Genomic DNA, 13,337 nt, shown 5'->3' with positions numbered 1-13,337 from the left:
TGGCTTAACCAATACACCACTTGGCTGGACACTAGCTAATCCTGAAAACCAGACAATCTTGCTTCAAGTCCTTAAATAATTACAAACCCTAAGCAGAAATGAATAGCAAGCCAATTTACATCAGCTCACTTGGAAGTTACTCTTTAAACAGATGTTTAGTTTCTATATGTAGATGGAAATTTCCAGGTTTCTCAACAGTCTCTCATGTAAGCTATTCAAAACTGGATTTTAGTAAATGCTACATTTTAGTATTTTGTTTAACAAGTTCTTCATCTTCACTGATATTACACAGTTCATGTGGTTGAAGCAATGTCAAAATCTAGACAGAGTCAGAATACTGTGTCCTGGAAAGAAAATATATATATATATAGGCCTTAAGATAGCATTATGGATATGAAGAAAGGAGTTATGCAAAGCAAAACTAAAACTAATTAAGGCAGAAACTTATGCAGAAACAGTAATTAAGGCAGGAATCCATTTTTTCTTATGCTATTCAAATTTTATTTATATTAAACTTCCTTTGAAAAAATAATTTTGAATCACAGTAGACAGTGCTGTTCTTTTATCTGATTGCAACATTTAAGAGCTCTTCAATCCCCTGCAACCTGTACTTAAAAGAAAACCAGGACTGCTTTTCAAATTAGGTATCAGCAACATGAGGGGCTAATTAACCCTGTGTAGGCACAGGACCTCACAGCAGTGCCCAGAAAATGCCACCCAGTAGAATTCAGAGATGGTTCTGTGCTCCTACCAACAAAGGGCATGGATTTCTGACAGAACTCAGAAAAATAAATGCAAAATAGATTCATGATTAATTAGAACCATCAAGATGGAACTGCCATAAACCCCCAGGCAAAACAAGGCAGTTCCAGCTGGAGCTCAGTGGTTACCTTGCAACTGCTGAAACACAAACCCAGGAATCCACAGCACATCCTAAATGTTCTGAGAGGCATCATAACTTCTCATGGAAATGTTATGTAAAAACATGTCCAGCACTGTGCAGCTAAGTCAAGCCTACAGATTTTATATACAAAGAGATTCCTTATTTAATGTCTTTTCACTACACACTGATCCTGACTATTGGTCAGTGAGCTCCTCTGGGTCCTGGTGATTTTCAGTGAATGATTCCCAGACCAGAGGGTCACTGAGGATCCACCAAAGCTGAACAGGTTCCACCATTCTGTTGGTAGAAAAAAATATTTTCAGGGTTCACCATAAAAGAGTAGAACCCCACAATTCTACACCTGCACAAAAGCTGAATTTCAATTACCTTAACTTCAGAAAGAAGTAGAATTGTTATTCTTAGGCAAAATTACATCTCTACCAATCCAAAAGATTCCCAACCATGTAAAAATTTTATTAAAAATTATTTAATCTGACAATTAGGAGGCTGAAGACATAAAATCAAATAGATGAAAATTAATTCCCCATCAACTGCACATTTTCAACACAACACCACATTTTGCATTCCAATCATCATTATAGGGACTGTTCACTACATTAAAATAATTAATAACTTAAGTCTGGTAATTTGGGAGCAGTAAGAGGCATAGGGAAGGAAGAGGCTTCATCCACAATTAGCAGAGATGAGAAGACCTGACACAGAATCAGCACCCAGTACAGAAGTGTCATGACTGTCCTCCCAACTAGTCTGTTCCTCAATAAAACACTTCATCTCATCAAAAAGCACTGCTATGATCAAAAACACTCAGGATATTTCCTCATCTGCTAGCACTGCACAGGTATTGCTGTGTCCCTACAGACCTCCAATGATTACAGCAGCAAAGGTGGAATTGCTTAAAAAAAAATATTCTTCATACTTCATATTTTCCACTAACATTACTAGAAGCTGCCCACGTGCAAGGGGAAGGGAAAAAAAAAACTCAGATGAATCATATCATTGGCAGGAGTTAGTTCATATTCTATTTTTCCACATGAAGTCAAAATATTATCATGAAATTAAATGTTATTGTTTTAATCAAACTCTGCCTTTCAAGCACTCTGCTGCTTTATCCCCCATTAGAATAAATAATATAAATATTATATATTAATATAAACTGCAGTGGATCCTAAAAGATACCTTTGCTTTTCCCTCTCAAACAGCAAGGGCCACTGGATATTCTGTTAGCACCTGAAGTTGATTATTTCCCACCAAAAGAGAAAGGCAGACACACTACCAGGGACAGAGCTCATTTGACTCTTCCCCTCAAACTAGAAACAATCTATCTTCAAGTCCTCAATCTGCCTGTAAAAAACCCAGTGCCAACTACAAGCAAGGATATCACAACCCCAAGCAACAGCGTTAACATTCCCAGCTTCCGAGGCTTTTACACAAACACAGTGCAAAGCTGAAGAATAAATAAAGCAGATCAATAGCAGTAATTTCCTCTCTCTCTCATTAAGGAGAGCTCTCCTCTGCCAGGAGACACGAGCCACTAACAAATCATGTCAAGCCAAGGCTCTGCAGCAGTTTGTGCTGTTGGGACAGGAAGCACAGAGCCTGCTGTGGCCATTGCTGTATTACTGGAACTTCAAACACTATCTTGTATATACACACACACACACAAGAATTCACGGTGAGCTAATGCTTCCAGCACACACAAACAGCCAGTTACAGCAAATCATCTGACATTCTGAAGAGTCAGACTTACTATTAACTTCTCCTTTAGCACGTGATGCCCCTGAGGTAATGCAGAATTAATCAATTCCCAGGCAAAATGTAATGCTTAAGCTGCCCCAAATATATTTCCACATCTGAGTAGCAAGCAGGCCATGGATTTGTGTCCCTCATTCCAAACCTCTACAGGTGGTAGCAATACACACTACACTAAAGGACACCACCAGGATCTCATAAACAAAAAATAACAGATGATGCCCTGTCCAGCCACTGATAAAATGGCTCTACAAGCAAGTCTTGAATAACACAACTAATGCCAAATCTCGTAAGCAGCTCTCCCTGTAAGATTCTGCCCAGGTCCTGTACAAATACAGTGCCCAACACATCAAACAATACTTGCACCCCCTGTTTGTGCCAAAACTGGGATGACTCAAAACATAGCTCTTCCAGGGTCTCAACATTCATCAGCACAAAAGGATGAGTGGGTGAGAAGTGCCTGCAAGCTGCAGTGCCATGGGTAAGCCTGGATCCTGCTGCAGTGTCTGCAGCCACACAGCCAGCCCCACATGTCTCTCTAAGCTGGGACACAGCTGGCAGCTCCTCAGAGATCAAAAACAGTGAGAGAAGCATTGTGTTTCAGAAAAACTGTTTGGAAAAGACCCAAATGTACTTCAGCTAACATTCAAACAGGGTGTTTGGCTCATGGTCTGTCAGGTATCATTGTCTTACCAAAACACAAGAAAGCACCGAGCAGCTGATGAGCAGGAATTTACTCTTCCATCATTTATTCCTGCTGTCCACTGTCTGCTCCCCAGGACACGCAGAAATTCAGCAGAATCCAGGACTTGAACTGGACAGGACCCAACATACAGGGATAAGGAGATAAGACATGGGTAGGACAGGCATCAGGGAGACAAAGCAGAGGTGTGGAGAAACAGTTGCTTATGCTGAGCGCAATGTAGGACACCATGCACTGGTTAGAACAGAGGCAGATAGAAGGTGGGATGCTGTGGAAGCTATAGGTCACCTCCTGAATACAGCTAAGTTTTCTTCTTGGATTATTATTTTCATTAAATACAGATACAGTAATACAAGTAAGAATAAACTTGTATTTCAGACCACATGACATGCCTGACTACTGCAATAATGCAGCCAGCAGCAACATGCTGTAGGTTGCTGCCCAAGGCTGCAGCCTGAGCAGGGTGTCCAAGCAGGCTCCCAAAAGACAGAACAGCAGAGTAGGGCCAAGCTGCAAGCTGGGGCACATTCCCCATCAACCTCAGCACAGGCATAAAGCAGGTACCAGCACACTGCATAACTGTGGACATGAAGGAGTTTCTCGGGGTACCACAGTCCTACAGTGGCTCAGCTAAGGCACATTTTCTACAGGTCTTAGTGCACAGGAACTGATGGGGACCTTTGTTACTGTAACACAGCCTGAATGTACAAGGTGTTTTGTTCCTCAAGAGAGCAGTGTTCACAGATGGCATTGAGGGACAGGACCTGGTAAAAAATTATGTTGACAAGTTTTACCACAGAAGCTGATTTATACAGAAACTCAGAGAACAAGAAGTCCTGCAAATCTGGAGAAACACTTTCCTGGAAGTATCCCCCTCACTTCCAACTTCCCTGCCTATCAAATCACCCAGTCACCAACTTGAGCATCACAGCAGGCAGCACTTCACACTGGATCTTACTACAGCTGAAAAGTATGCTCTGGTTGCTGGTTGCTTTTTTCCCCCCATACTTGTAGCCACAACAGCAAAGAATATTCTCCAAGGTACAGCTTAGTTCTCAGTTTCATCTCCAATCTACATTTATATCCTCTCTGCCATTTCTTCCAACACAAGTCAGCCTTCCCACCAAAAAGCTCCTTACTTCTCTTTCCAGGAGGAATTAGTACATTATGGCCTCAAAGTCTTCAAACTTTGTTCTCGTCCTTTTCTCTCCTACAGCACTGCCAGAGCAGAGACTTCCCACCCACCTTGTGCAACAGCTTCAGTGAGACCACTTATAAAGATCAACAGATCAGTAACAGACCCTAAAGGATACACTTAATAACAAAATTAAAAACTACAGGACACTAATTCTGACTGTAAAGGTTTCAAATGGTGGCTCCTATAGAAATGTATTTATTGGATTACTACTTGGAAATAGACTCTCTCAGCCATAAACTCAAATTACTGTTTCCATCAACTCCTTTCTCTAGCTTGGAAAAGCTACAAACAGGAGTAAGAAAGAACAGAGAGTGAAGGACACCATATTCCCCTCACAGGCATCCAAGAAGTGAATTTGTTAAGAAAGAAAAAGCCCCAAACATTACAGTACTTTTTCTGCCACAGAAGCAAATATAAACAAGCATCTTGCCTGGTCATTTTTGTTTTCCCTGGGTTTTGGGTTTGGTTTGGTTTGTTTTTTACTGGTGTTTTGAATTACTCAATCACTTGCCTTCAACATTGAAACCAAGCACTCAAAGAGACCCTGGCAGCTCTAGAAAATATAACACTCAATTAAACCAGAAAAGAAAAATGATACAATCAGCAGCAATATGTATTCCCTAACAGAACTTTCCCCTAATGTGCTTTAGCTCAAAAGCAGAGATGAAAGAAATTCAGCCTCTGAATTTACCCACCCTAGCTAAGGTCTCTTGTGGTCTACTTGTTTATGAAACCATCAGCACAGTGTTAAGGAATTGCTGCCTGGCCCTTCCCTGAAAATGGAGAATCATCAAAGTCTTCATAACAGGGGCTTCAGGGAGCAAATCACAGCCATGTGGAACGTTCCTAGCAACAATCTGAAAGAGCAGTAAATTAATACTTATAAAAAATAGCAAATAATTCAAAGAGCAGACATGATTCCTCGTAAATTAAGCTGGCAAGCCAGCCATTTCATTACAGCTAAAGAGAAATTCTGTATTTAGTGAGAGGCATGGGACTGTACTTACAAAAGGCAGGTTTCTACCTTGGAAAGCAAGACATTAACATTGTCAATTATCAACTGCACAGTAACTATAGAAACTCCTGGTACAACTTTATGGCTGAAAGGGTTAGTGAGATTCTTGGGTGCATAAATAACAATATAAATAGGAAAAGTCTGGTTACTTTCAATCCTGCACTTGGCACTTTTGCACCTGCTAGCAGAATAAAGCATCCTGTTCTGGCATCCCCAATTCAAGTGAGACATTGATATGCTGGAGAGGGCTCCGAGGACCACAAGAACGACAAAGGATCGAAACATCTTGAAGTGAAAGCCTCAAGTTCACTCTCTACTCACTCTCTCCAATTTAGCAAAGAGAAAGAAAATTGAAAAGCCACAAACTCCTGCTCAGTCTATGTGGAAAAGAATGCTGATAACAGAGGGCTCCTTGTTCTAGTAGACAAAAGTATAACAAGATTCAATGACTTTAAGTTAAGGCTGGAGAAGTCTGGCCTTGAACTATGGTGCACATTTTTGCAACAAGACAGAGAGAGAGCAAAGAATTTTTTGTAAGCATCTTGTTAGGTGTTTGGATGCACTTTTCATCCATGGGAATTTTCAAATTCAAGTTCTTTCAGCTATTTTTTAAAAAAAAATTATGTTTAAGCCAAATAAAAGTATACAGTCTTACAACCTCCCAGCACAAGAACAAGTGTTCATTATGATCTTTCCTGGGTTTACCACACGTGATCCAAACTGAGACAAGTTCATTTCTCTTCAGGTTCAGTGCAGTAAAGATCCAAACTGCTAACAACATAACTCTCCACAGTTCCTGTAATCTAAGCAGGAAGATATATTCAGCTCTTTAATTTAGGACCACAGTTCCGTGCCCTGCTGCCTGTTGTACAACCAATTATATTATTTATAAGTTACTGCATGTTGGTAGCAGCTCTCAGCAGAACTGCTAAGGACACACAACACCATTCTAGCCTGCTTTTAAAGCTGATGAGGGGCCACAAGACAAAAGGGAGTAACTAACACTCTCTAGAAATAGAAAACTTAGTGACAGGTATGTCAGAGGAGCACCTAATTCAGATTAAAAAGAAAAAAAACCAAGAAATAGTCATGCTGATCTCTAAAGGCACCAGGCTACAAAAGTCAGCATTATTCAGGATTTTTGATCTATTTTTGCTTACTCTCACGAGGGAAAAAAGCCTAAAAATTTGCAAATTATGTTTCATTTTCTGTCTGAGAGCTTGCACACCTATGGTTCAAGTAAAAGCCAAGGCAGAATTTGCACTGTAACTTCCACTTGCTCTTTACAGGAGTAGCAGCTTTCATTCCCATCCCAGAATAACAGCAATGCTGTTATGGAGCAGCACTGCAGAATTCAGATAGTGAGCATGTCACAAAAGTGAGTGCTTTGCATTATAAACACAGCAATTCTTCCTCTTATTCACACATCCAGCAAACCCCTTATTTTTGGAAAATTAAATGTAGAGCTCCATTTTACTATAGGGCACTGATTAAATTATAATGCAATACAGACAGCACCAACAAAACACTGAGAAAGGAATTCAGTCAAGACACAAACCACTCAATGGTAAGTCAGCTTCAAAAAAAAAACCTGGAATAATATCCTAATAGAAATATTAGAATATTCTCATATTCTAGAAGGTCTAATATTGAAGTTGTTAAGACAAGGACAGCCTTGTTTTATATAGTTTATATACTAATTTTACATAAATAGATGAAAAGGGATTATTGATAGTTGCTTATACGTAAATGCTGTTCTCCTTTTTCTTTACATCATTTAAGTTTCATGCACTTAACATTTAAAAAGATAACATAAGCTCTTCTTACCTTCCCAATGAAATCCTATAATTAGGAATTTATTTTAGTATGAATTTTGGTCCCTACAAAAGCAAGGCTTCTACTAATATCAATGGGAAACTTTGTTGTCATAGTATTGGCTAAATTAACTTTCCCATCATCAGTAACACTAAACAAAAATCTTGGTATAACATGGAAGAATGAAAAAAACAATCACAAATGTGAAAAATCTACTGCAATTCAGGTAAGTTTAGGTAACCAAATGTATTTTTCTCCCACATCAATTGCTAAAAGCAATAAACAAACTTGCTTAGCAATATGGTGTCAGATCCTAAACAAGTAGCACCCATTTAAAAGCATTTTTTAGATATTACAGTCATTAAATGTATGGCCAGCAGCACACAGAGAACAGATTACTGGAACTGGCAGAGCCATCTCACTTATTTCAATGTCTGCATTACATACAGCAAGTATGTATATTCATACAAGTACTGAATAAAGCTCATAATGCAGTAGTGAATGCAAACAATATCAAATTTTATCAATGTTTATTATGTAATACTTCATTAAGAACATCTAAACAACATATCAATACACCTACACAACCAACCTTCATCTCCACATGTACCCTTTCCTCCCTTTCCACAAGCTATGCTGCTTTTAATGGATATTTTATGACATTTTTGATCACAAACACATTTCCTAGCTTTTTCGAAACTCCACTTATAAATACAATAAAGTGGAAGGCCCTACACAAAAACACACCATGAGAGCCAAGATCTACAAATAAATAATGATTCAAAGCATGCAAACCCCTTCAAAACCATGAGGTTCAGCCTGGTCTTACTCAACACTTCTCAGCCTCTGCAATCCCTGAGGAGTGTCACTGTCCTCTCAACTGCTCTGCTACATCAACAGGGGAGTTAAAAGAGAAACCCCTGCTCCTCCCTAGGTTCTCCCCTCAACTTCTGGGGAGTTGTGGGACAAAGAGCAGCACAGGGACACGACAGGAGGGATGGGAGAGGAAACAGCACAGAATAAAGGAACCCTCCAGGAACGTGGGGGCAAGCACAGCATCTCTGCACACCCCAGGAAAAGAGTTTGCAAGGGACATGCTTCAACTCTACCAGAAAAATTAAGGATTAGAAAATAACCAGAGTAAGATTAATAATTTACAGATCACTTACAAAGGCTTTCTCTGTTAGAGCTCTACTCAAAAATATGTACATACATGAGTAGTCCTGGCAGAACTGTACAAACAACATGCAAGTGCTTCATATGTTCACGAGTGCATTCATGTAGAAGTGCTGGGAAAGCTGCACAGGCAAATGCCCTGTGCTAAATCACAACCATAATCCTGCCTGCTCACATCAAGTGTTTGCATGAGTCTGTCAAAAGCAAAAAAGTTTAAAGATTTAATCCCATTTAGACAGATGCACATTCAGCATGAAAAAGGTAAAAATGGGAGTGTTTCTTTCAAAAAATGTTGAAAAAAATCCAGGTAACAGCTAAGTTAATTATCTTACTTTTAAAAATGCAAGTTAACTGGTTTGTGTAGGATGCTCTGATGCCACAAGGTCTACCTATCAAAAAAGGGGAGCAAAAGACAGCAAGTAAAAAACAGGCAGAAACTTTCAATCACTATTCAAAGCAATTTTAATTGGTATTTACTGAAGGAATATGCTCCAAGGTGATAATGTCTATTTAAAGAAACCCACAACAAATATGATAAGTCCTTTCTGGACAACATCCTTTCCAACTTGTATTGTACCATTCTTCCTTCTTTCCCTGTGAAATTCCACAGCAGTGCAATTCCACCCATTGACTTGCTCATATCTCAGTTTAAAAGGGAAAAAAGTAATAAAATTTAATTTCATCCAGCTAAATATTTTGGCAGATATTCTGCACTAAAAATATACACCGTAATTTAGAATAAATGTTCCAAATCAGTTCAATCCTTGCTCACTCCAAGCATTATCTTGAACTTTAGCACTTGCTTTCCTAAACCTTGTTAACACATGTATGACCTTGATCAAAAAAGTGTTTTTTTAGTTTCTTTGAGCTAAAACTCATCATCAAACTAAAACTGCATCATAAAAAGGGCAGCAGCAGGTCTGCCAAGCTACTTTATGTTTTAAAGTTGGGCTTTTTACAAAACTATGCTTCATCTATGTGAAAAAGAAAAATTAAGAGGGTGCTCAATCCGCTGTTTGCGGCCTTGATGGAAATGAAACTTTCATGCTCCTAATATGATGTTTATAAACAACGCCAAAGTTCCAGATACTGAGTCATCTCTGCCTTTTGGCTTGCCTTCAGCTGAGGGGATTTTCCAGAGTGTGAGCAGGCACCGTTCACACTTTGCTGGCGCCCCCGAGCACGGATGCAGCGTTTATGCAGAATCATGCAAACACAACAGAGAACACCGACTGTGCAGGCAGCCACAAAACTCACTTAGCACTACATATGTCATTCTAGATTTCTCCCACAGTCTCTTCCCTATTTTTCCCCTCCCTTTTTTTCCTGTTCCTTTTGCTTTTGTTGTTGTTTTGGGTTTCTTTAATCTCCATCAGGGCAACCAACACCCGCAGCCATGCAAGCCCTGGCTCCCCAGAACCCCCAGGAAAGAGCACGGATTGTGCTTCACCAGCTGCCTCCTGATCTCTGGGGTTTCCTCACTGGTGCCACTGCTGCCTACACGTGGTAAGTGTAGATTTATGTGCAACTGTCCCACTCTTCTGAGCTCTGTGGTAATGAACTTGGAAGTGAGTGCAGGCATTTCCCCATCCTAAGGAAGAGATGCCTGCACTGCCCAAACTGAGCCAGAACACCAGTAAGAGGCTAAAAAGGATGATGTTAAGTGAAGCAGGGTGTATAATGTGACTTTTGAAATGCAGGCAAATGAATTTTTAAGTATGAATCCCTTCTACATAGATTTTCCATTACCAGGAATAAAATTATAGAAGTGTCTGCTTAAAACTGGGAAAAGAACACAACATAAACCCTAAGGAAAAATAAGTATATTCCTTCCCTTGTATCCACTACTGTGAGCTGAGAAAGACTCTTTCTTTAATGAGCACTCACTTGCTAGAAGTGATGAATATTTCAGATGTTCTTTCAAAATAAATATAGAGAACCTAATGCAGTATTTATGGCACAGATAAATTTCCTAAACGAGTCACCCAATAACCAGAAAGGAGCATTAAGACATGAGTATGGAAAATTATAAATAGTACACAAAAGGGCACAGTATAATCGTGTGTATCACTTTTAGTTTCCTTTCTATCTGTCCAATCTATTTGCAACTGGAAAGCACTGCTTATTTTCTCCTGTACAGAATTTGTGAATGGCTTGTCCTCAGCAGCACAGCTAGAACACGAGCCCTCTAAGTAAATAAACGTGCATCTATCAAGACTTCAGAAAGTTAGGAAAAAACCCTAAACTCCATGTATTATCAGAAGAAAGTACTAGAAATCCTCCTTTAAGAAGCTCAAGAATACTACTCAAAGAAAATACAAAGAGAAAAGGACATATCTCATTGAAATTTTGAAAATGTCACTGGTCAGATGCCCTCAGACACAACTAATTGTAAAATCAAACACTGAAGTCATAATTCAACAGATAAGACACCACTTTACATGGCTGTCCCACCAAGAGCAGAAGCCAGGTTAGAGTCATGTAACATCACATTTCTAAAAAATGCCCTAGTAAAGAAGTCTGCAAATTATGCAGCTTTTGAAAGCTTACAGAGCTGCAGTGTAACTTAAGATGCCCAGCCTCCCTTCTCCCACCCAAAAGCAAGGGACAACCCCACCAACCCCAATCCAGCATTCCATGAGATGCCTTCAGAGGTACTGCACCTTCTCTGGTGGATGCAATTGGACAAACTCTTAGGAAATACACTTCAGCACCACAAAACAAATACAAACACTAGAAAACACAAAGAACAGTACCTAAAACCAAAGAGGAAATACCACAGAATCAGTTCAGCAAAGGGAAAGTCAAGCCAGAAATCAAGTCAGGTCCAATGAGTGACATGGACACTATGCACACACACAGAACAGACAAGCCTTTCCATTCAACGGCCAAGGGTGGAAAAAAACTCTCCAGAAGGCGTTCTGGAAAGGAGAGGAATGACAGACTCATATTACATAGCAACCTGTTGGGCCATCAAATCACAAACAGTGGCAAAACGAACTCAAGAGGAAAAGCTCAACACCAACCATGAGCCACGACTGCAGACAGACACCCAACACAAGGTATCTGTCTGTGACCAAAGAAAAACACATTTCCCACACTTTGCCAAAACAGGCATCACACCAACTAGACATTATAAACTGACTCCTTCACAAACACCCATTTTGCATGCTACTGTCAACAGCACAAAAGACAGAATGAGCAAATACTTCAAGTTTTAGCTACACCCATGTAGTATATTAAAAAGAGCAGCAGTATTAAAATGCATAATTAAAATCGTACCCAGAACAACAAAAAATACTAATATTTTAATGGTTTATTTTAATGCAAAAGAAAGCCCACTAAGATTTGCTAGCGTTGTACCACCACAGTTAGTGTTAGCACAACTACTCCATATGGAAAGACAGACACCCTTGAGGCTGGACAGGTTATTTGCTCCTTACTTAATCTTAACTTTGGCTTCTCTTACCAAAGTTTCTGTAAAGTATAACAGTGACAACACAACTGTTAAAAAATTGGGATGATTTCAAATAAAATGACACTACAGACCAGTCGGCATTTATCAAATCCAGTATGTCAAATAACTTCTGAAATTTTAGTGTACTGAAACAACACTAAGCTATGTAATATTTAGCTGGTATAAGAGAATAGTTCAACAAAGTAAGTTTAACATACTTTCTGTCTGCATTTTCACTAGCTTCATTTTACCCATACCATCCATCTTACTTGCCCCATCCATCCTCAAACACATTTGCAACAACAAAACAAATGACTTATTTTAATTCAAAACATTCTACAGATTAACTGAGAAAAGCAGTATCAATACACTACCTGTTACTTAAAAAAACCCAAACAACCCAAAACGTTAACCATGAGTCTAGCAAGTCTGTATTTCGGTATAAAAACTAAGACATTTGCATCTGAAAGACCAATCATTTGTTATCACGAAAGATAGCCGTCTTAAAAGTGTGGAAGGAACATGTCACCGCTGAAACTGAAGGTTGTTTTAACTTTACAGAATTTTCAGTTTCAGCTGAGGTGTTCTGAAGTTTAAAGAAAGAAAGGAAATCAAAACTTCAGTAAAGTAAGTATAAAAATTCCACTTTTGTTAACTTGGCTTGCAGTTTAACGTTGATTTCTCCCATGAAATTTCAGATGCCATAAAACCTGTACGGCTAAAAACATTTAACTGTTACCCTAGGAAGTACGAAACTAGGAACAGAAGAAATTAAAGGGAACGAGCATTCAGTGCAAGGGGAAGCAAACTTTTGGTCTGCAGACTTGTGCAGGGAGGGTCAAATATGTCTCCAACATGCTGGGGAGAAAGAGGAAAGAAAGGACATGTTCTGTGCTTTTAAAATTAGCTAATCTGCTTAATAGCTGGAAAGCGCCGCTACCCAGGGTTTAACCCTTTGCCTTCCTGGGCTGTATGACAAGAAAATGCTGCTCGAAACGGGAGGGGATAAATATCAAAGCAATCATCGGTTACCTTTAAAACTCTTTGCTTCCTCCTCTGAGGCCTTTTGTTTTCTGTTAGAACCTAAAAAAACATCAAATTGCAGAATATAAGTTGTGGTCACAAAGGCAGGCAGACACTCCCGATTTTTATTATGGAACAGCGATATTTCTGCAATACCCCGAGTGCTTTACACGCGGCCCTTCCACGGGCCGGCGGCGGCTCCCGGCGGCCCGTCCGCCGCCCCCGCGGCGCCCCTCACATCGCGGGAGCCCCGCGTTCCCCCTCACGGCGGCGGCGCCCCTGCCCCGCCATCTTTGC

At 39.8% G+C, this 13,337-nt stretch overlaps 1 protein-coding gene across 3 annotated transcripts in view; it reads right to left on the bottom strand.

Moving 5' to 3' along the window:
• Positions 1-13,337, bottom strand: part of TET1 (tet methylcytosine dioxygenase 1) — a 63,124-nt gene that overhangs the window by 32,058 nt on the left and 17,729 nt on the right. For 2 of the 3 annotated variants that reach the window (XM_033515767.1, XM_033515768.1), the window contains exon 3: positions 13,050-13,100. In XM_033515767.1, coding sequence (XP_033371658.1) covers positions 13,050-13,100 — 51 coding nt within the window. Of the gene's footprint in view, positions 1-13,049; positions 13,101-13,196; positions 13,265-13,337 lie in introns of those variants that run through there. The other variant, XM_033515769.1, reaches the window with a different exon arrangement.

This window comes from Parus major, chromosome 6 (assembly GCF_001522545.3).
Source record: "Parus major isolate Abel chromosome 6, Parus_major1.1, whole genome shotgun sequence".
Lineage (NCBI taxonomy): Eukaryota > Metazoa > Chordata > Aves > Passeriformes > Paridae > Parus > Parus major.
The sequence above is the reverse complement of the archived record's forward strand: the minus strand, read 5'-3'. Positions and strand labels throughout refer to the sequence as shown.